The sequence below is a fragment of the Danio aesculapii genome, chromosome 8 (genome assembly GCF_903798145.1).
Source record: "Danio aesculapii chromosome 8, fDanAes4.1, whole genome shotgun sequence".
Taxonomy (NCBI): domain Eukaryota; kingdom Metazoa; phylum Chordata; class Actinopteri; order Cypriniformes; family Danionidae; genus Danio; species Danio aesculapii.
The window spans coordinates 8,108,875-8,133,141 of record NC_079442.1 but is presented as its reverse complement, the minus strand read 5'-3'; the positions used below and the strand labels follow the sequence as shown (position 1 = coordinate 8,133,141).

Below are 24,267 nucleotides of genomic sequence, written 5' to 3'. Positions count from 1 at the left end.
TAATGTATGCATCCTCTGCACATATACATTTGTAAATTTGATTATACATTTTCCCAGTACTGGGTTGCAGCTGGAAAGACATCATCCGCTGTGTAAAACGGATAAGTTGGTGGTTCATTCCGCTGTGGCGACCCCTGATGAATAAAGGCACTAAGCCGAAGGAAAAGCAATGATAATACATATAATCTATTTGTAATTACAGATTATAGAAACCTGCATATCATTCTCATATCTATTTGCATGTACCTGATTTACCTGTACATTATGTTCGTCTACTTGTAAATGCCTGATTGTGGTATATCAATCTGTAACCATTACTCGTAGTTTTCTATGAGTGCACTTAACAATATATACCTATATTCTGCACTTGCTGCTTTTGCACTCGCGGTTAGAGCTAAAGTGCATTTCGTTGCCTTGTACGTGTAAGGACAATACAATTTAATGCAATCTAATATTTGTAGATTCACTGAATATTCTGCGCTGAACTGAAAAAAAAATATGCCTGAACAATTTTCTCTAAGAAATGGCACAAATTATTAAACAGAAACGGCATGGAATATTTAACTGGACGTTGAATTCAGGTGCACTGAAAGAGTAATTTGCTTTAAAACGCAGTACTGAAGTTTTATAATAGAACCTACAACTTTCAGACGTAATTGTGACGTTGCATATCTTTTAGACTGTATTTATAACAAAATTTCTTTTAGGATTTATTTTTAAAACGTGAAATGTATCGTATTATGCTAAGCAAATATCAGTTTTATTAATTAACTATTTATACTATTAATATTAACATTTTTGCGGTCTGAAATTGATTATGGTGAGCGCATCACACCATGTGTAGCCTGACATTTTTTCAGCAAACAATGATGCAATTCTTTTATGTTAAAATTTTGTTTAGAACATTTTTTTAAGAGTGAGTATTCTGTAATCTTCCAGTAATTCAATGCACGTAATGCTTTTAACCTGATGCTTTTGTGTTTTAAGGAGATCACCTGTAGAAGCTGGATCATATGAATCATTGCATTTCAGTTCAATGACCTCCACCGCAGCACAAGTAAGTATTAATTAAAGTGTGTTCTTTTTTAGAATACAGTGATAAGCATATCTTGTAGTTGGCTGCAGTACAGTAGCCTATACAAACACCTTTACGCTTACATGGTGCTGTGCGCATGTTTAATACGCTGTAACTACAGTGTGGGTGTAATATCACAATACATTAGTCAATATTTAATTTGCATTATTAATTTAAAACGATGGCATAGTGGCTAACACTGGCGCCTCACAGCAAGAATACAATAGGTGAATTGAATAAGCTAAATTGGACATAGTGTTTGTGTGTGAATATAAGAATGTAAGAGTGTTTCCTGGTGTTGGGTTGCAGCTGTAAGGGCATCCGCTGCGTAAACCATATGCTGGATAAATTGGCGGTTCATTCCGCTGTGGCGGATTAACAAAGGGACTAAGCCGAAAAGAAAATGAATGAATGATTTGTGTGGATGTTTGAACAGGCACATTCATGCCATTGTTGTTTGATTGCAGACATGGAATACAGAGTGTTACAATGTTACAATTAAGTTACATATAAGTAGGAAAAGGTTCTAATGACTGATACAAAGTAGATTGTCACTCAATTTTGTTCACTTATGAATGCCCAAGCTTATAGGCTTAAGGCTCACAGCCTAATAGCCAGTATAATGCACATTTAATAACGTTCAAACCTATTCTTGCTCTCATAAACCCAAGAGCGTTCCTATATGTCATGACAGTTCCCGAATCTCATTGCGCCCTTGTAATTATTCTCAAGAGAAAAATTAAAGATTGCATGTTAATATGTGTTCTTGAAGTTGCAAAAGTTGCAAAACTTACCTCTTTTTAGTAGCATAATTAGCAAATCACTGTTCTAAACATGTAATATTTGTCCAAATATGTAGACATTATTTATTAAGAACTGTTATATTATATACTGTGGATTCCTAATAAAAATTTTGGTAACCATTTTTTTTATTTTAGGGCATTCTTGCTACACGTGTTCCATATAAGCCTACGGACTTCAGCAATTACAATTAATTATGCATAATTACAAAGCCTTTATGTAACTAACCCTAAACCAAACCCGCATTCTTCTCATAATCATATAGTAAATACATATATTTAATAGTTGTGTAGCAAGAAAGAAATAAAGTGTAAGCATGTATGTCCGACGGCCTGGTTTTGGACATTATGACGCGTTCCTGAGTCAAGACATTTGGTTTATCAACCCCTATTCGAACATTTGATCTAATCTAACTCCTACCCTTAAACCTAACCCTAATTGTAAATTATCCTTAACAAAAAACTGGTCTTTTTGGTCAGAATTGATAGAATCAATCAACATAAATCGACATGGTGGCACATGGGTTAGGATAGGGAGTATGGAATATAAGCAAAATAATTATCATTTTGTTGCACAGCACTTTTACATGTAGTAAATGTGACGCATTAGCAATAATTAGGTACTGTAAACGCTTAAAAGGTTTAGGGGTAGTATACTTAATAATTTATTTGTAAAATTAAGTGCCATACTTTGTATATATAGAGAGAGTCTGTGTCTGTGTTTGTGTGTGTGTGTGTGTGTGTGTGTGTGTGTGTGTGCGTGCGTGCGTGCGTGCGTGCGTGTGTGTGTGTGCGCGTGTGTGTGTGTGTGTACAAGTGAGTGAGAGTGTGTGTAGAATGCGAAATAAACATATTTTTCTACTTGGCTTCTGTGTCTTCATTGCTAACATCAAAATAAAGACTTTCCATTCCTCTGTGTCGTGGTGTCTTATTTTAAATATTCTATACAATCCATTTTGCTTACTTATTTGCAACTTTAAGCAGATCTTAAACATTGTCTCTTTAAGATGGTCTTCGCTCTAAGGTCTAATTTTTTTGTTGTTCTCATCTCAATGCCCTGTAAAAATACAATCATTAAAGCTTCTTGAGGTAACAAGTGTTTTATACCATACCTTTGAATACTTTAATACCATAGTATGTTAAGATTGAAAAAAATAAATAAACACAGTAGGGTATGTATGTAAAGAAGGGTCTGAATTCAAATAAAGCAGTAACACACAGTGTTTTTTACTATTTCATGAAGTCGATACGATCTCATCTGAGCGGCGCTAATGAATGGCACGCGCTGGAGTGGCAGATGGGCCACAATGTCGAACAACACGGTGTGAAGGAACGACAAATAAACAACTTGCGTAGGAATTTTAAGATGTACAAGACAACCTATATTAATGATAAACAAATGATTTAGGTTGGAAAATCAAACAAACAAATACATAAAAAATAAAGCATCTATATTCTTTTAATTGAACGCCATCATGACGCGCTGCATCAATACTAAAATAAAGGTCAAAAGGAAAATCAATGCTAAAAGAAAAGAAAAAATTAAATTATTTTTTTAATCAATAACAAAAATTGTGTGCAATGCATAAAGTAAAAGGACAATTCAAACATCGCATATTGGAACAACATACACTGTAACCTAATGTAGACTTTTCTTAATAAAAAGCAGGAATTAAAGTGTCTCTATCTAGTGTGTTTTAAAGTGCAGATTGTACATACAAGAATGCGGTGTCTGTTTCCCAGCTCTCTATGGAGGAGGCTGAAACAGTCTAGGAACAGTCCCATGCGGGATTGGCAACAGATGGCGAACACAATAGAGTTTCGGTTGGCCTAATTGGAGGGAAATTTGAATAACTGTCACACGCTCGGCGCGTGCACTTTATATCCCTCTTTTCCCATGCTCTCTTCCTTTCAGAGTGTGACCGTTAGATTATCTTTCTGAACTGCTCTACTTTCACACGGGTAATTTGTGAGGAATTTTTCCAATATCTGTTAAACAATGATGAGACAAAGCTCATTTAACTGCTGGCCTGACCTAAATCTTTGATAGAGCACACAATGATGCTCACAACAATGATGTTAAATAAAAGTGAATAGACTTGGGTCACAAAACACAACATGTAAAATATGCACTTGAAATTAATCTTGACAAGTTATAGCCTGTAAAAAGGGCTCGACCATCGTTTGTTTATTGCTGACTCTATTCTAATTATGATATCACCGAATCAAAATTCCATATTTATATATTATCAAAATCCCCCCCCCTCTTTCTCTTTATATATATATATATATATATATATATATATATATATATATATATATATATATATATATATATATATATATATATATATATAAAGTGTGTGTGTGTATATATATATATATATATATATATATATATATATATATATATATATATATATATGAATGCGTGTGTATATATATATATATATGAAGGCAAAATTAATTTTCTTCTGAAGTGTTTTAAAAGTCATTTGTTTTAGTTTGGCTGGAATAAAAGCATTTTATTTCTAAAACAATTTTTAAGGTTAATATTTTAGCCCCCTTAATATATATATATATATATATATATATATATATATATATATATATATATATATATATATATATATATATATATATATATATATATATATATATATATATATATATATATATATATATATATATAAATACAGAATAAATCACTGTTGTCCATTGACTTGTCTCAAAATAGCCTAAATTACTTTTTAGAAATTAGTTACAATCCCGTTTGAAAATAAAAATGGTCTCGTTAAACAGCTCTCGGGAAATGTAATAATAATTTTGACTTCAACTTTAGCCTATAAAGTTTAAACGAAGTAGATAACGTTGTATTTGTTTAAAACTGTATTTATTAATTTATTTAGACTGTTATGCCTTAAGGTAGACTTAATTTTTTAAAATAAAAAAATGCATTTGATTATTAAAAAGGTATGGTTTGGGTTTTAAAATAATATTTTAAACATTTGTAATTACCCCACGACACTGTAAAAAAGTAATTTATGATTAATTTAATTTGGATTAATTTTGCTGGTGTAACACAACAAAGCTTTATGAGATGCGTATTTGACTCTCGGTAAGCGCTGCGCAACTATCACTCAACCAAAGGTCTGAGCTGTCCTGTGAGACCAGTCCTGCAACAGTCCCTGAGGGATTATCATTAATAAGCCTGGCTCGTGCGCCTCGGAATAGTTAAATAGATGAGGATGGCACGCGCCAGGCACGAGACTGACGCCAAATGGTTGATCAGCATAAAGCACGCGTCGGCTCCAGCTGTTGCGCTTTTGGAGAGACGGGGAGACGGGTGTTGCGTGTCGGTTACATAAAAATGCAGTAGCCTATGAGCTATAGAAGTGTTTAATTCATCTGGTAAACATGATTAAAAAGCAATATTATTGCAAACGCATTACATGCCCCGCACTTTGTGAATTCATTGTGAATAAAGAACATCAAAATAAGAATCGTCTTCATAACTTCTACACTCTCAGAAAAAAAGGTACACGGTGGTACAAATAATGTTCCTTAAGGAACAGTTTTGTACCTTTGTAAAAGTTGTACTTTAAACAGAAAAGACCTATTATGACACTGTTCTGATACAATTGAAAATAAGGTACACAATTGTTTTCATAAAAAGGCACATAAGTGTTGGAAAACTCTTTCTTTATTACAATATCTATGAAAATAAATATTACTGGAAAGGCAAAGTGATTTTATGAATAATTTCCATATTAAAACATGAATCATCATTTAAAAGCATATGTTTAAAGAAACTCATAAACATTATTTATTAAGTTCTATAAAACAAAACAACTGGTAAAACAAAACTATAGGTATTGTAAACTAAATGTTTAAGGCATTTTTAATAAACATTTGGTAAGCATTTTCATTATTGATATCTGCACCTTTTGGCGTTTTCTTTCCACTAAGCACGTGAGCTGGCAAAAGTCCTGCATATGCAAAGTGTTCATGCAGATATTTTACTGATGTATAAAATATTTAAACATTGTGCATATCTCGTTACAATATTTTTGCATAATTATGATTCTATTTTAAAATTAAGTAAATTAAATGAACTTTTAAGTGATTACAAAGGTATTGTGTAAAAATTGGAGAAAAATGAGTTAGATTGTACATGGGAGAATGTACTGCTGTAACATTTTTTTTTGAAAAGTGTTGTGAAATGTTTAGCAAAAATAGATCTTTTGATTTATGTTAAAGTGATTTTTATTATTTATTCAAAATTTAAAAGGTGCATTTACACAAAAAGAAACTTCTTTAAAAGCATTGTTTAAAAATGTATTTGATGTTTTAGATTTACTGAAAATAAATTTAGGAAAGGGCAAAATGCTTTTAAATAGTTCTTGTAGGAACACATTTGACACCGTTAAGGTTCAAAGTGTCTTGTCACTGTGGTGGTACTTTCATGGATCAGATTTGTACCTTTGATGAAGGTACAATATTGTATCTGCTGGTTTTAAAAATTAAAGGTACATTTTGGTTTCCCATGGTACAAATCATGTTCTTAAAGGTACAAACTGCAATGGTACAACTGTCTCTTTGGCTTAAGGTACAATTCTGTTCAAAAAGGTACTACCACAGTGACAAGGGTTTGTACCTTCTTTGGTACAACACTACCATTTTTTTCTGAGAGTGTACCTACATGAGTGATCATTTAATCTTGAGAAATGCCCATTTATTTTAAATCATTTTAAAACAAAAGTTTAGGATTCTACACTCTCAGAAATAAAGGTACGCGAGCTGTCACTGGGGTGGTACCTTTACAAAGGGTACAAATTTGTACCTAAAAGGTCCATATTAATACCTCAAGTGTACCATATTAGTACCTAAAAAGTACAAAAGTGTTCCTCATAACATTTGTAGGTACTTATATATACTTTTGAGGTACCAATACGAACCCTTCGAGTGCAAATGTGTACCTTTTGAAAAGGTACCACCCCAGTGACAGCTCGTGTACCTTTATTTCTGAGAGTGTAGAATACTAGTGGATATACATCGTTAATTATTTATCAAGGCACACAAGTAGATTTTAAAAATACAATTAAAAAAGGGCAGACTATACTGGGAAAACCCGACCACACAGGTCAGTCATAGTATGCCAATCAAATTTTTAACTTATAGGCTATTTGAAACAATTAAAAATAAATATAAATGGGTGCAAATTGCAGTAATTATAGAGTCATCCAGTCTACTATTAAGTGAAGTCAAATGAAAAAAAGATGTTCTTTGTTTGGCTATGAAATACATTATACCATTATTATAAGAACAGTTATGTAACAATGAATGTAATAAGAAAACTACATAATACATTGTAGAGAATTCTGGTGGTCTTAAATTTTTTAAGCTGAATCAAGTGAACCTTATGAATCTATTGAACTTATAATATGCTAAACTGATTTAAAACAGCTTGCGTAACTTATAAAATTAAATTAGACCATTATTAACTTAGTTATTAAGTTATAATGATCTAAAAACATATGCTGTAAGGACAATTTTTTACAGTGCAGTAATAGCCATACAAGGTGTCAGGTCTCCACCTGAGTACTAGGAACAAACTAGTATTAACATGTAAGCAAGTCTGTTTAACTGTCATTTAATTTGTCATCTAAAACGTGCATTCTCAATGATAAACAAAATATTGAGCGAGCCTGCCATCTATTGGTAAAATAGGGCCTGCAAGCCATTTCAGGTGATAAAACCAGCAGGTGGCACCTGCGCGTTCGAAAAAACAGGCACACTGATATTATTACACATTAAAAGCCTACATGAAGAATAAAGATGCTAATAATAAGAATTCTAATACTAGTAACAATAATACTAGTATTAGTAGTAGTAGTAGTACTAATAATAATAGTAATAGTAATAATAATAATAATAATAGTAATAATAATAATAATTATAGTAATAATAATGGTAATAATAATAGTAATAATAGTAGTAGTAATAATAATAATAATGATGATAATAATAATAATAATAATAATAATCATTGTATTAATAAGAATAATAGTAATAATAAAAGTAATAGTAATAATTATAATAATAGTAATAATAATGGTAATAATAATAATAGTAATAATAATAGTAGTAGTAATAATAATCATTGTAATAATAATAATCATTGTAATAATAAGAATAACAGTAATAATAATAGTAATAATAAGAGCCATAGTAATAATTATAATAATAGTAATAATAATAGTAGTAATATTAATAGTAATAATAAGAATAATAGTAGTAATAATAATCTATTTTTCTATTGTTTTGCAAAGACAGGTTGACAACATGGGCTAATGTCTAATATATGTTTTGCTGCATACCTAAAAAAAACTCCATTAAAGTAACAAAACACATGACGTCATAAACATCAATAGGAGAATATTCATCAAAATAACAACTTTAAATAAGACAAAATTTAATCAGACATCCCGTAACCAAACAGCGTCATCGTGACGCGCTGTCCCTTTAACATCTGAGCCGATTTGAGTGGGGCCAACATGTTACAGTTCTCCTCCCCTTAATGGATTATTCACAAGTTCAGTCCCTCAAGACTTCTGAACGAACCGTTTGACAACAGGCCAAATAGCCTACTTCGCATAACGCGCTAGGGACGCATGGGTTTTGTGGGGACATTGTTTAGTTCGGTCTGTGTGCCGTTAGTAATCGAGGAACGCAACAGGTGAAATGCTGCGAGTGCGCAGACGAAGTAAAGTCAATGAGATGGATGCATTCATAGACGACTAGGATGGTAAAGAAATGCTTGGCTTGTCTTCTGTGCGCAGAGTGAATGGAGGTAGGCCTGTTTTACGCCACATAAGTCATACTATGATGTCGCAACATATGTCCTAGATATAGGTCAAGTACCGTTATGGTGTGGTGACTCAAACAAAGAGGGATGGACGGCACAAAGTGACACCCTTACCGGGAGGCTGCGCGGAAAACGCTTTCTGTAGTGTGGACTAATAATAACTGACGCTTAATGGTGCGCTAATAGTCATTTGTTTGGAGGCGCTGCATCATCATGGTGGTTGAAAGGACACTTCTCGCTGCGAGGCAAGGGGATGTACAAACTCTGAAAGTACAATTCGCGGAGAAAGTACTCAACGGCGACGTGAAAGATGTGCTGGGAGCGACTCCTGTACACCACGCCGCCCGAGCAGGGAAGCTCACCTGTCTGCGGTATTTGGTGGACGAAGCGGGTTTACCGGCGAACAGCCTGGCGAGAAACGGTGCGAGTCCTGCGCATGACGCCGCAGCCACGGGCAACCTGACCTGCCTGCAGTGGCTCGTGACGCATGGAGGATGTCGAGCGGCCGTGAGTATTTTATATATCTCTTTTACCGGTTTACCTTACAGTGTGCAGTTGAAGTCAAAATTATTAGCCCTCCTGTGATTTTTTTTTCCAAATATTTCCAAAAAGATGTTGAACTTTTACACAGTATTTCCTATAATGTTTTTTTTTCTTCTGGAGAAAGTCTAAATTGTTTTATTTGGGCTAGAATGAAAGGAGTTTTACATTTGTAAAAGCCATTTTAAAGTCAATATTATTAGCCTCCTTAAGCAGTATTTTTTCCCGATTGTCTACGGAACAAACCATCATTATACAATGTTTCAATTAAGTTAAGCCTTTAAATGTCACTTTAAGCTGAATTCTAGCGTCTTGAAAAATATCTAGTCAAATATTATTTACTGTCATCATGGCAAAGATAAAAATAAATCAGTTAGTAGAAAACTATTATGTTCAGAAATGTGTTGAAAAAAATCTTCTCTATATTAAACAGAAATTGGGGGAAAAAATACAGGGGGCTAATAATTTTGACTTTAACCGTGTTACAACAACAACAACACATTATGATACAACAATTGCTCTGCGGAAGATGCTTTTGATTGATACCTGATTCCTAATAATAACCAAAAACTGCAAATATAGAAGTTTTAATGATTAAAAATCACACTGACTTTTAATCAAACGTCTCTGTTCACAATGCTGGAGTTAAATTGGGTGCATTATTTTAACCGTATATGTGAATAGCTTTGATATGACAAGAGAAAAATTGTTCGGATTAGAGCTGCAGCTATCAATATTTTAATAATCGATGAATCGACCACTGTAGTCGATCGAATAATCGATTAATCGGATGATGTTTTTATATTTTTATGTGAAGATCTTTTGGCTGAAATTTAACAGAGCAGTAAAAAGTGTATAAAAGCCAATCACAGATACACATACGTTATTTATTTTTTGTAATCGATTAAATCAAATAATGTGGCAGCACGGTGGCGCAGTGGGTAGCACAATCGCCTCACAGAAAGAAGGTTGCTGGTTTGAGTTTTCTGTGTGGAGTTTGCATGTTCTCCCTGTGTTGGCGTGGGTTTCCTCCGGGTGCTCCAGTTTCCCCCACATTCCAAAAACATGTGGTACAGGTGAATTGGGTAAACTAAATTGTCCGTAGTGTATGAGTGTGTGTGTGTGTGTGAATGAGTGTGTATGGATGTTTCCCAGTGATGGGTTGCAGCTGAAATGGCATCTGCTGCGTAAAACATATGCTGAATAAGTTGGCGGTTCAGTTAATTCTGGATAAGTTAGAGCTGTCACCTCACAGCAAGAAGGTCACTGGTTCGAGCCCCGGCATTTCTGTGTGGAGTTTGCATATTCTCCCTGCATTCGCATGGGTATCCTCCGGGTGCTTCGGGTTCCTCCACAGTCCAAAGACATACGCTATTGAATGAACTAAATTGTCCGTAGTGTTTGTGTGTATGTCCTGGTCCTCCAGGTTGGGGGTTGAGCGTTAGGCTAACGACCCACCTCGTAAAAATTAGATGTTACGAAACACCAACATGGTGCGGCTAAAAATATCAACTTCGATATGAACGGCCCTGGGAGTAAGTAAGTAACAAATGTAGAGATTCCTACGATGAAAAAGATGATTCATTGGATTTTCTAAATTTTTTTAAGGTAAGTGGTTGCAAACAATTGATATGGGTTGTTTTTAAATAAACAAATAAAGCTGAACATTACTTAATTTAATTTATTTGTTTAAATTCAGCTCATTACAACCACTTACCTTAAATAAACTTAGTAAATCCAATGAATCATCAACAGATTTGCAACTATCAAAAAATAAAATTGAAATTACCTCAAATTGAATAATTTACATGAGTGTTTGTGGTGTCTGAATGGTATTTATAGGCTTACTGGTTTAAAAAAAAAAAACATTGGTTGTTAGCACAGTCGCTATTGGACCACACTCATTCCCACCTTCCCCCCATACCAGTCATGCCTAATTGGCTTTTAAAATCACTAAGCTTGTTGTGTCTTTTCCCAGCATAAATAAAGCAGCGTAATGAAGTGTAATGGAGACAGCCCTTAAATATATGTTCAGCATCATCACTGGTGTGTAAACTGCTTTCATCTAATCGTCACCTTATATCGTATTAGTCGGAGAGTTTCATTTAACCTTCAGTCTTCATGGTCAAAGAATTTACTCAACACAGTGTTCCCGAGGTCGTACTAAGAGTGTGACTTTAGTTTAGCCGCTTGACCCGTGCTGTGGATAATACCGTCTTTATGGAGTCAAGTGTGTGATTCATGCATGGAGTGTTATTATGGAATGAAGCCAGTGTGTTCTAGAGCGTTCCGATTGGTATAATCTGCACATGTAAAAATAGCAACAAGTACAGATTCAATGTGAGTGGAGTGTCTTTATTTATTTGCTATCTTTTTTGGGGGGTGGGGATGGGAGGGGGAGGTATTCGATACATGGTTTTCGATGGCTTCCATAAATATTTTATCTTGAGATTTTCCTGGAATATTCAATTCAAGATTATTTGTATAGCGCTTTTCACAATAATTATTGTTTCAAACATCATAGGTTCTTTCTGAAAACGTACCCCTATATACATTTCTGGAGATTGCGAATTATGTAGTCAGAAGTACATATCGCTGCTTTTCGTCTCTAAAACAAATGATACAGGGCGGCATGACGCCGTTTCTTTCAACCCAGGCTCATTCCGAGAACGTAGTCCCGGGGACGTTTCTGGAGACCGCGAAATACGTCCCGGGAGGTACGTATTTGTGCAGTTTTTGTTTTCGCGAGTCCGCGAGAGGCCGCTGTGCGCGCTTTTTCCCGCGCCGTTCTCGCGTCAGCCAATCGGCTGACCCACCCTCCTCCGTCCCCAAACCCAACCAACGACGGTTCACAAAAGCCGTCCAGAAAAAGAAAAGCCCTCGTCCGATTTTTACCACGTTTTCGGATTTTGACCACATTCTCACCCTGTGACGAACTTGTTCGCTTCATTTTTTGGATTTTGTTTTTGTTTTCTTACCTGATTTCTGGAACCGCTCTTCCCTGGACTCAAACCCGGTCGTCGTCGTGGTCAGCCCCTCTCTGCGCCTCGAGTCTGCCAGAGTACACGAAGAGCTAACCGGACAAACTGGCTGCAGCGGGAAAGCCCTCCACACGGAGGCGAGCGGCCGGCTGGCCGGCCGGCCGGCAAGCGCCGAAGGGAACGGCGTCACACCGCCCCGCAGCCTTCGCTTAAAAAAATGAAATGCAGCCGTACGTACCCCCGGCTACGTATTTCGCGGTCTCCAGAAACGTCCCCGGGACTACGTTCTCAGAATGAGCCTGGGTTGGTTTCTTTTCATGCTTACCAACTGACCGTTTACCTCCGTATGGACGGCTTTCCCGCTGTTACCAGTTTGACCAGTAGCTCACCATGTAAAGTACGTCGGCAGACTTGAGACACTGAGAGGAGTTGACCAAGATGACAGTGTTCAAGTCTATCGAAGAACGGATCTAGAAAGCGGGCAAGACAAAAACAAAAGCCAAAAAATTAAATAAAAACTTAAATGTGAGAATGTGGTAAAATCGGAAAACGTGGTAAAAATCTTGCCTTATGTGGATTGCTTTTGAAAACTGTCCGTTGGGTTTGTTGAGGTGAGTAGGCGGGTTAATCTATGCTTTTGAAAATATTATTGGTTGGGTTTAGGTAGGCCTGTCACAATAATCAATATATTGACTTATCGCACAACACATGGACATGACCTCAATTATTTTTGCCGATGCGATATACAGTTGAAGTCAGAATTATTAGCCCCCCTTTGAATTTGTTTTTCTTTTTTAAATATTTCCCAAATTATGTTTAACAGAGCAAGGAAATTTTCACAGTATGTCTGATAATATTTTTTTCTTCTGGAGAAAGTCTTATTTGTTTTATTTCAGCTAGAATAAAAGTAGTTTTCAATTTTTTAAACACTATTTTAAGGTCAAAATTATTAGCCCCTTCAAGCAAATTTTTTTTTTGATAGTCAACAGAACAAACCATCGTTATACAATAACTTGGCTAATTACCCTAACCTGCCTAGTTAACTTAATTAACCTAGTTAAGCCTTTAAATGTCTCTTTAAGCTGTAAAGAAGTGTCTTAAAAATATCTAGTCAAATATTATTTACTGTCATCATGGCAAAGATAAAATCAGTTATTAGAAATGAGTTATTAAAACTATTATGTTTAGAAATGTGTCTAATATTTCTGACTTCAACTGCATATCACCCACACTTAAAAAATCATTGTAAGCAGCATTATAGCTGATTGCACAGCCTTTGTCATCTCATCCAATCTCTATTGAAGGTGTCAGTGTCAGGATGGTTATACTATAAATTACTGTAGTAGATTTTCATGTGGGTGCTTAACAATATATCTGGGACAGGATGTGGCCTGTTTGGTGTCCTGTGTTTTTGTGTTTAAAAGTTTAAGTTGACTTTGTTAAACATGTTACTTTTTTTCTAGTTCTTGGTACCTTGCACTTTTTGTTAACATTTTGTTTGTATTTGTTTAGGATATGTAGTTGAAGTCAGAATTATTAGCCCCCCTGTTTATTTTTTCCCCCAATTTCGGACAGCAGATGTTTTCAACACATTTCTACACATAATAGTTTTAATAACTCATTTCTAATAACTTTTATTTATTTTATCTTTGCCATGATGACAGTAAATAAAATTTGACTATATATTTTTCAAGACACTTCAATACAGCTTAAAGTGACATTTAAAGGCTTAACTAGGTTAATTAGGTTAACTAGGCTGGTTCGGGTAATTAGGCAAGTTATTGTTTAACGATTTGTTCAGTAGACTATCGAAAAAATATAGCTTAAAAGGGTTGATCCACCAATGTTGAGTTTTAGTTTAAAATATTGTGAAACTCGACATCTTAAGTTGAAACAAAGAATCTCTCTAAGTTGAGTTGACTCACATTTTCAAGGCAGCTGGTGAACTTGAAATTGTAGGTTTAACCAAGTGAAACGTTTTACAGTGTACATGTTTGACAGTACACTTTAACTATATTTTTATTTATGAGGTTATTTATATATTAATTGAGTTGCACATAACATGCGTTTAATGCCTGAAAACATTACATTCAGTTCACATTCATTTAAAAGTGTGCTAAAAGTCTTTTTTTCCCCCATTAAAATGACAGAGATGTATTTTCTTGAAAAATTCTTCAGGTCTGTGTTTTATACGCTGTATAAAATGCTGAGTTTCACACAATTCCCTTATGTTGTCCCAACACAAATCAATTAAGTTAGCTTTATCATTTTTACGAAATTAAGTGGATTGAACATGAAACATTTACTGTAAGTTGTCCACAAAAAAAACTAAGAATTGTGTTGTTTCAACTCATTTTGAACAAGTAGTTTGATCAAGCAGTACTATTTTTTGAGTTTACAGTGAGAGTTATTGTTCGAAGTTGATGAACTACAAATAAGAGAGCATAAGTTACACAGATTATGTGATTTGCTGAGATGAAATATTATATCTGAATTTATATCTAATGTTGTCAAAGTGGCATTTGTTCATCTCAAGTTGAACACTCCTACAAATTAGCTAAAATCTCAGGACAAAATAATACACTGCATTTTAAGATCAAATAAAATTCACTAAATTCAAAGAGTCTGCCTTGTTAAGGCATTAACTGAAACTAAAATCTGCTCGCTTGAGGTTTATTTCATGCAGTCATGAGTGTAATGTCACACTGGTAGCCAATTTACGTAATTGTAAATACAGATCATATATCCTTCTCAGTTGGAGGAACTTTTGTTTTCTGTTCGAAACAAAATGAAAGAATATTTCAAATAATCAGATTAATAAACACATAGCAAAAGTCCCCATTTGACTGTACACTACCTGACAAAAGTCTTGTCGCCTATGTTTTAGGAACAACATATAACAACTTGACTTCTAGTTGAACATTTGTTGTTGATGAGTGTTCTTGAGGACTCCCAGAGTTCATCAAGATTCTTTGGATTCATCTTCAGTGCCTCCTCCTTCATCTTACCCCAAACATGCTCAATAATGTTCATGTCTTGTGACTGGGCTGGCCAATCCTGGAGCACCTTGACCTTCTCTGCTTTCAGGAACTTTGACGTAATGGCTGAAGTATGAGAAGGAGCGCTATCCTATTAAAGAATTTGTCCTCTCCTGTGGTTTGTAATGTAATGTAATGGGCAGCACAATTGTCTTGATACCTCAGGCTGTTGATGTTGCCATCCACTCTGCAGATCTCTCGCACTCCCTAATACTGAATGTAACTCCAAGCCATGATTTTTTCTTCACCAAACTTGACTAATTTCTGTGAGAATCTTGGGTCCATGCGGGTTCCAATTGATCTTCTGCAGTATTTATGATGATCGGGATGCAGTTCAACAGATGATTCATCAGAAAAATCTACCTACTGCCACATGATTTGCCGCTTTTACAACTGGGATCGATGACAAGACTTTTGTCAGGTAGTTTACATTATATGGCTCTATAATGAAAAAATAAAACACAATCATTCCTTTGTTTATTTATTTGTTGAATGTTTTGGTCAGTTTAGATTGAATACATTTTTAAAATAAATATACACTGTAAAAATATCTGTAAATTAGCTGTTTGTGTATTTTGTGATTCTTGTTTTTATTTTTCCCCATTTATTTATGCTTTTGAATTGCATTATTAGATCTTGCTGTTTCTTCTGACAAGCTTTAACGTAAAAACATTAGAAAATGTTACATTTATTAACATTTCTAATAGTTTAAAGTGATAAATTGTCACGGTTGGTGTTTTTACGCTACAAAAACCTTGTAATAACAAGGATTCGGTACATCTTCTGTTACTTTTCAGATTTATTTCATTATGTATTGTTTCTTATACTTTATATTATTTCAAACTACTAAAATGTCACTTTTTTGAAATCTAGAGTTGATTTTTTATATTAAAAGTTGACAGAGCAGAGATCAACATCCCATAATGCAATTTACAAACATAAATAAACAGAAGTCACGTTGAAATTGGGAAACTGTTCATTAACTGATATTGTTTACATGTACAAGTAACTTTAATAGTGTCTGTCAGCTCAATCTTTAGGTCTAGTGGTATCTCCACACTTCAATAAAATGTTAAAAATGCAGTCGATGTAATGAAAAGGAAACCAGAGCTCTTGCTGTTGTCCTTTTCCCCCCCTTCTATGCACATGCAGTAGTGGAAGTTATCTCTGCCATCAATGGGGAGCGGGATGTCTACAGCAGGGCTTCACGTTACATTATTGTGTTTCATACCTGCACTGCAAGCTGAATGACAACATAATAAACTTTGACCAGTTAAACTTGATCCAGCATGAGAATCTGTATCAGTGCTTTGCTTGCACTGAAAAAGATTATATAATCTGAATATCGTCTCATTGCGCAATTCACCCATGCTCAAAAAATTACGTTTGCTGTTTGCTCAAACTACTTATTTAAAATGAGTTTAAACACAATACTTGAGTTTTTTTTATTGGGACAACTTAATTGTTTATGTTCAATCCATTTAAATTTGTTCAAAGCTAACTTAAGGTGGTTTGTCAAGCCCACTTACCTGCATGGAGCACATCAGATTTACGCATTTTAAGACAGGAGGATGTATGCAAAATATGCGTAAATGTGTATGAATGTCCATAAGTGTCCAAGGAGTGTGAAAAGTGTGAATGTATGTGACCTCTGCACACCCTGTTCACAAAGAAAGAATTACATCATTGGCACATTCACCGATGTGGTTCAGACAGAAAAGGGCAGTAAAACATCAACAACCTTCCTTTTTTTTAAATTGTGGTATTGTAATTGCTAATTGTATTTATGTTATGGCCAATTCGCTTTGGATAGCAAATTGCAGTGCTATATAGTGCTATCAGGCTATATATATATATATATATATATATATTGGAGGAGAGTCCTTACCCCTGGTGGAAGAGTTCAAGTATCTTGGGGTTTTGTTCACGAGTGAGGGAAGGATGGAATGTTAGATTTACAGGTGGATTGGTGCAGCGGCAGCAGTAATGTGATCAATGTACTGGTCCATTGTGATAAAGAAGGAGCTGAGCCGAAAGGCAAAGCTTTCGATTTACCGGTCAATCTACGTTCCTACTATCACCTATGGTCATGAGCTTTGGGTCATGACCGAAAGGACAAGATTTCGGATACAATAAGTTTCCTTCGCAGGGTGGCTGGGCGCACCCTTATGGATAGGGTGAGGAGCTCTGACAATCGGTAGGAGCTCGGAGTAGAGCCACTGCTCCTCCACATCGAGAGAAGTCAACTGAGGTGGCTCGGGCATCTGTTTCAGATTCCTCCTGGACGCCTACCTAGGGAGGTGTTCCAGGCATGTCCCACCGGGAGGAGGCCTCGGGGAAGACCCAGGACATGCTGGAGGGACTATGTCTCTCAGGAAATGTCTGGGGAGAGGGAGGGAAGCCTGGGGTTCTCTCCTAAGACTGCTGCCCCCGCGACTCGACCCCAGAAAAGTGGTAGAAATAAATAAATAAATATATATATATATATATATATATATATATATATATATATATATATATATATATATATATATATATATATATATATATATATATATCAAAATTATTAGCCCCTTTAAGCTAACTTTTTTTTTGACTGTCTACAGGACAAACCATCGTTATACAATAAGTTGCCTAATTACCCTAACCTGCCTAGTTAACTTAATTAACCTAGTTAAGCCTTTAAATGCCACTTTAAGCTGTATAGAAGTGTCTTGAAAAATATCTAGTCAAATATTATTTACTGTCATCATGGCAAAGATATAATAAATCAGTTATTAGAAATGAATTATTAAAACTTTTATGTGTAGAAATGTGTTGAAAAAATATTCTCTTCTTTAAACAAAAATTGGAAAAAAATATAAACAGTGTTTGGATGGGGGAAAATGAAGACATTGTAAAAGGAAGTTGTGGCTGCAGACATTTACCAATGTGATTGGGGCTTTTTCTCAATATTAAGTGCACAGAGTTCAGTCTTGCATGCTTTCCTTGTAAGTTCAGACTTCGCAAGTTTGATGTGGAAAACTAACTCCAGAGGACATGGCCGGTAAATCTTCAAAGGGAACAGAGTAGGCTACTTTAAAACATCACCCTGGCTACATTATTTAAATATCTTAACAATAAAATGAAAGCATGAGACAAGGAACTGCCTATTTTGATTTTGATATTAGCAACTTAACAGACACTAAAAATGGTGAGGCGTCGAGTAGCTACATATTTAAATGATCGTCATCTTCGCTGCATGCATATTTATAACAAAGCAGAGCCTATAACATTACTGCCTCCTTTAATTTCCGGTGAAAAATATGAAGCATACCCTGTTTCTTTTGCTGAATAATGGCCATTATAAAAGTGTAACGTATAAGTTTATAGAATATAGGAAATAAAGGCAAGTAATCAAGAGAACAAGTGATTCAAAAGATCAAAGAGTAGCTAGATAGAGACAAGATGAATTAAATATCACATTTAACAACTATAGTGAGATGAGATCCAGCGGAAGATCCTTGATGAACTGTCCAACGTGCACTGCTCTCACCTGGGTAGGTGTGCTCAAAGCACCCGCTGACTCCCTGGAGCTCAGACGTTCACTTACGCTGCAGCGCATGCCATGCATGAGTGAGTGTGCGGTCACATGATGTGCGTTTTCAGAGGTGTAGTGTAGATGGAGATCTTTTCAGAAACGCTTGGCGAAACACCAGTGTGGACGTGGATTGTTTTTGTTCAAAAACGCCGTTTTAAAACTAAAACTGATTAGTGTAAAAGGGGAAACCATAGTATAATCTTTACATTATGGCTGCATTACTACCTAGGGTGTGCATACATACCTAATAGTGCAATGGTCCATTGTCAATTATTCCTTGCCTAATAATTATGCTTTATGTTGTTTACAGGATAAGGACAGCTCAGGGGCGACTGTCCTGCATCTGGCTTCTCGATTCAGCCATCATGAGATCATCGATTGGTTGCTTAAAAGTGAGGAGGGGGATCCTACTGTTGCCACGGATACGGGGGCGTTGCCTGTTCATTATGCTGCCGCTAAAGGGGACTTACCCTCACTAAGGCTGCTATTGGAACACAGCCCACAGTAAGATTATGTACTGTGTATTAATGTGACAGCTTTGTTTGGAAGAACTCAATTTAAGGGTTATGAGTGGTCTTAAGGTATGAACCAAATTTTGGATCAACTCTTTATTTTAAGATGTTCTTGATGAAACAATTAAATACTGAGTAACAATAAGTTCTGAAATGGCGAGCGCAAAAGAAAAGTGCACTACGATCAAAATTTCCCTTTCACTGGACTTGAACTGTGCATATTTTAGTTCAAGTACAACAACATACAAAATGAGCTATCAAGCAAACTGACCCCAGCAGAAAAGTTGTCCATATGGAGATAGAAAGGTGAGACAATTGTATTTGATTGAAAATCATAGACACCGTTTAATTGTTTTGTGGTATTTGTTTGATGTCGTGCTACGAAATCAGTCATTTATCTGTTGTAATATATGTCCCTGTAAATGTTATTCGTTTGAAAGGAACAACATTTGTTGGTGTCACACTGTCCCATTGACCAAAGATATAGATAAACTGAATGGGGGAAAAGTAGGGAGATTCAAGAAATTAATCACAGACTGGGTTCGGGACAGGCAGCAAACAATCATGGTAGATAAACAGGACAGTGTCGAGGCAGGCAGCAAATAATCATGGTAGATAAACAGGGCAGTGTTGAGGCAGGCAGCAAACAATCATGGTAGATAAACAGGACAGTGTCCAGGCAGGCAGCAAATAATCATGGTAGATAAACAGGGCAGTGTTGAGGCAGGCAGCAAACAATCATGGTAGATAAACAGGGCAGTGTCAAGGCAGGCAGCAAACAATCATGGTAGATAAACAGGGCAGTGTTGAGGCTGGCAGCAAACAATCAAGGTAGATAAACAGGGCAGTGTCGAGGCAGGCAACAAACAGTCATGGTATATAAACAGGGCAGTGTCAAGGCAGGCAGCAAACAATCAGAGAACAGAAACAATCCAAAGTCAATACCCAGGTAGGCAACCTGAGTTGATGGCCAGGGCTAATCAAAACTTTGCACTGAGCTGTAGAAAGACCAGGCTATACATCCAGACAGTGAGTGAAAACAGCTGTGAAGTAATCAGTCCCAGGTATGAGGAATGATGGGAATTATGGTCCGAAAATTTCCAGACTAAAAATCTGGTGACTGATACATTTGTTGGCATGAGGAAAGACCAGGTGTGGCGTTCGAAGCACCCGCAGTGTTCATTTTTGCGTGTTCCCAAAAACGTAGGCTGAAGCACATATTTCTGATGAGCCCGTGTTGCAAATGGGATATATTTTGCCCATTAAATTGTTTGACAGCTAAGAATAGGGCTTGGCTATGTTGCATTTAAAGCGTTCCAATTTTGACAAGTCTTTTGTGTCTCTAGAATGTGTCTGTGAAGTTTCAGGTCTAAATACCCATCAGATCATTTATTATACCTTGTTCAAAATGTAATTTTTTATAGGTCAGAGGGAATTGTAACTGTTTTAGCGTCTGTGCCTTTAAATGAAAATAAGCTGGTTCTCTCCGCCCACCTAAAGTAGATTATTTCTGGGATATTTCTCTTCAGAGAAGGATAACCAGGTTCTGATATCAGGATAAACACAGAAAAACGACAGACAGGACTCAGACACGATGAAACAGAGACCCACAGTCACAAATACTACAGTAAGATGAATGAGAAACACACACGGGTTGTGTTGTTTTTGCTCATCTACTCACAGTCAATGTGACAGAATGCCCATTAAACAAAAGTTAACACAATTATAATTCTGTATAGAGATCAATATAGCAATGTTACTGTACAAAATAAACCTAATTTAACGTCCACAAACTGGAACTCCTTTTGTATGATTGAAGCGTCCTCTTTTAGTGTGCAGCATCCACTTGGATGATGCGACGACAGCCACAGGACAACGGCACAACTGCGCTCACTACACACCAGTTATAGGAGAGTGGAGAGACAGTGATAGAGCCAATTCGGTGGATGGGGAAGATTGGAAGGCCATGATGGTTAAAGGCAGAGAGGAGATTTGGCCAGGACACCAGGGTTACACCGCTACTCTTTACCATGGGATTTTTAATGACCACAGAGAGTCAGGACCTCGGTTTAACATCTCATCCGAAAGACGGCCCCCACTAGTGTCCCCTTCACTTTTACTGGGGCATTAGGACTCACACAGACCACAGGTTGAGCGCCTCCTGCTGGCCTCACTAACACCACTTCCAACAGCAACCTAGTCTTCCCATGTGGTCTCCCATCCAGGTACTGACCAGGCTCAGCCCTGCCTAGCTTCAGTGAGTAACCTGTCTTGGGTTGCAGGGTGATATGGCTGTGCGCCCGATATCAATGCTTATCAGACCCCATAAAAGATGTTGGTTGATATAGAAAGCAGAACGGTGGCCATGGAAGTCGGCACCGGCCAAGGAGTGTGTAACAACTCACCTGCTGAATTAACTAGCCCAGAAAATGGATGGCGCTGGAGAGTCGGGTCCATAAGTGGCCATCGACGGCAGAAGGAAGAGGGGCCGAATAGTTCCGGACGGCACGCCTCGATGAGTAGGAGGGCTGCTGCGGTGGCTCTAAAGCCCAGGGCGAGGGCCTGGGTGGAGTTGCTGTGGCCGCAGATCTTGGTGGTAGTAGCAAATATTCAATCGAGAGCTCTGAAGGCCTAAATGGAGAAGAGTTCCATGTGAACAGCAGTTGAACATGGGTGAGCCGCTCCCAGGGTCGTTGCTAGACATAAAGCTCTACTGGGGCACACACCCCCTTCCCCCACAAAAAAAAAAAAAAAATTATAAAAACATATTATAAAAAAATTATATAAACATACACTATATATATATAAATACACTATACATATATACACACTATATATATATAAATACAATAAATATATACACACACTATATATATAAATACACAATATATATAGAGAGAGAGAGAATAATGTCTTTATTTCGGAATTACCACTCTTAATATATACACTTGCATATGAAGCAAATCATATCTCAATGCATTTACTGGGGCACTGGAGATTTTCTTTAAGGGATGGGCCTACAGGCTCCAATGCCATCCATTTTCAGGGCTAGTTGATTCAGCAGGTGAGTTGTTACACACCCCTTGGAAGTGGCAATTTCCATGGCCAAAGTCCTGCTGTCAGTATCAACTAACACCTTTTATGGGGTCTGATGAGTGTCGGCATTGGGTGCCTTATCCCAGCGTTCGGTTCATCCCGCAGCACCAGTTTTTTTGTTTTTCCCAGGTTCTGCAGGTTGCAATGTCCAGAATTTTGATTGCCAATTGTAATGGTTTATTTTGGTTCAATTTGGAATTTTCCCAACTAGCCGCAGAGCCCAGGGGATAAGAGTGAGTGCTCCGACTTGGCCCCCCTGATCCTGAAGCACCAGTTCTGCTTATGAAAAATGGCCCTCTATAGGTGCGACACATTCCACGCCCGGAATCCCCACAGCTTGTGATTCCAGCAGTTGTGAATTACGCAGCTCAAAAAGAATAGTTCAGAATGCTATAAGAATGCAAAGTGTACCACTTACACAGAGAATTAGAACAGATTTTTTAATCCCTGTTTCCTTACAAATCCTTTCTTGATTATACACGTTATACGGCGACATGGAAATACAATATCAATTAATATCAATGGGTAGGAAAAACTGCATTGCTACCTCACGTAGCAATGGAACTCAAAATCACTGGGATTTGGATCCTAGTTTGACGACAAGCAAATTTAAAAAAGAGGCTTGTTGTGTTTATATCACTCTAATATGACAGTGGAGCTTCCAAAAGTTGATTTTGCGTAATATGTGCCCTTTAATATGATAAATGGTTATGACCTCCTGGAAAGGCTCTTGGCTTTAAAAGCCATAAACAGCATAATGATTTTTAAAGACAGATATGATCACGCCTTATTTCCTGCTGACTGTGAGGACTGTCATGTTTATTGCTAGACAATCTGCACTGCAGCCTGCTGCCAAGATCAATGTCCACTATCATTAATCTGTCCTCAGATACGTCAGCTGTTACTGGTGGACATCCTTTTTATGTGCGCATTACATAAAAAAACACCTAGACGCATTAGAAAAGTTTGTGTGGGTGCTAATAAATCACAGTTTATTTAACAGCATTGGCATTTATTGACCAAAACATATAAATCATATTCGTTGTCAAGTATTCTTGGTCACCCTGAACAGATTTAATGCCAGTTGATTCAAAGTAAACTCTTTATAAACATCTTTAAAAACTTGTTTGTCCATACAGCCAATGCCCATGTGTCTCAAGACTAATTGTGCCTCTGGGGAACAGATCTTCTAATGATCCTCAGATGCTTAGAAGATTGACTATGTTTACATGGGCATTAGTAATCAAATGATTTACCTTAATCTGAATAAGGCAATAATATGATTAAGGTGTTTATGTGAGTTGCATTTGGAATGTTCCTGTCATGTTCCAGTTTTACATGTTTTAGTACACACATTGTTTAATATCATTACATAACCATACTATTCAATGTTTTCTCTGGAGTTTCATGTAATTTCAGGTGTTGTATTTTTCAATCTGCATTTCAGTAGTTTCACTTCCATTCAGCAACATTTCATTCATGCCCCTGCCACAAGCTCTGAAGTACTGGATGAGAGTAGGAAGTAAGGACTGATATTAGAGATTTGCTTTAATGAAATTTGATACCGCACGGTGAATGGAAAGAAAACTTCCGCATTGTGTTCAATGAGTCCCCAGGAGTTCAGTCTGTGCACTTGAGCTGGAGGTGTGGGTGTCTGTGGTCTCCGGTGTGTGTGTATGAACTTTCTTGTCACCAAATGCAGCAAAAAGTACACGACAGTAACAGTTTTTATAGTATTTGTGCTGCATTTCAATATTGCAACTGAAATAGGCATAAC

The 24,267-nt window shown here is 36.5% G+C and overlaps 1 protein-coding gene across 2 annotated transcripts in view; it reads left to right on the top strand.

Annotated features, from left to right (window-relative positions):
* The first annotated feature begins 8,506 nt into the window (after positions 1 to 8,506).
* Positions 8,507 to 24,267, top strand: part of espn (espin) — a 159,618-nt gene continuing 143,857 nt past the window's right edge. For both annotated transcript variants that reach the window (XM_056463117.1, XM_056463116.1), the window contains exons 1-2: positions 8,507 to 9,250; positions 19,193 to 19,386. In XM_056463117.1, the coding sequence (XP_056319092.1) occupies positions 8,957 to 9,250; positions 19,193 to 19,386 (488 nt within the window). In that variant the 5' untranslated portion in view covers positions 8,507 to 8,956. The remainder of the gene's footprint in view (positions 9,251 to 19,192; positions 19,387 to 24,267) is intronic.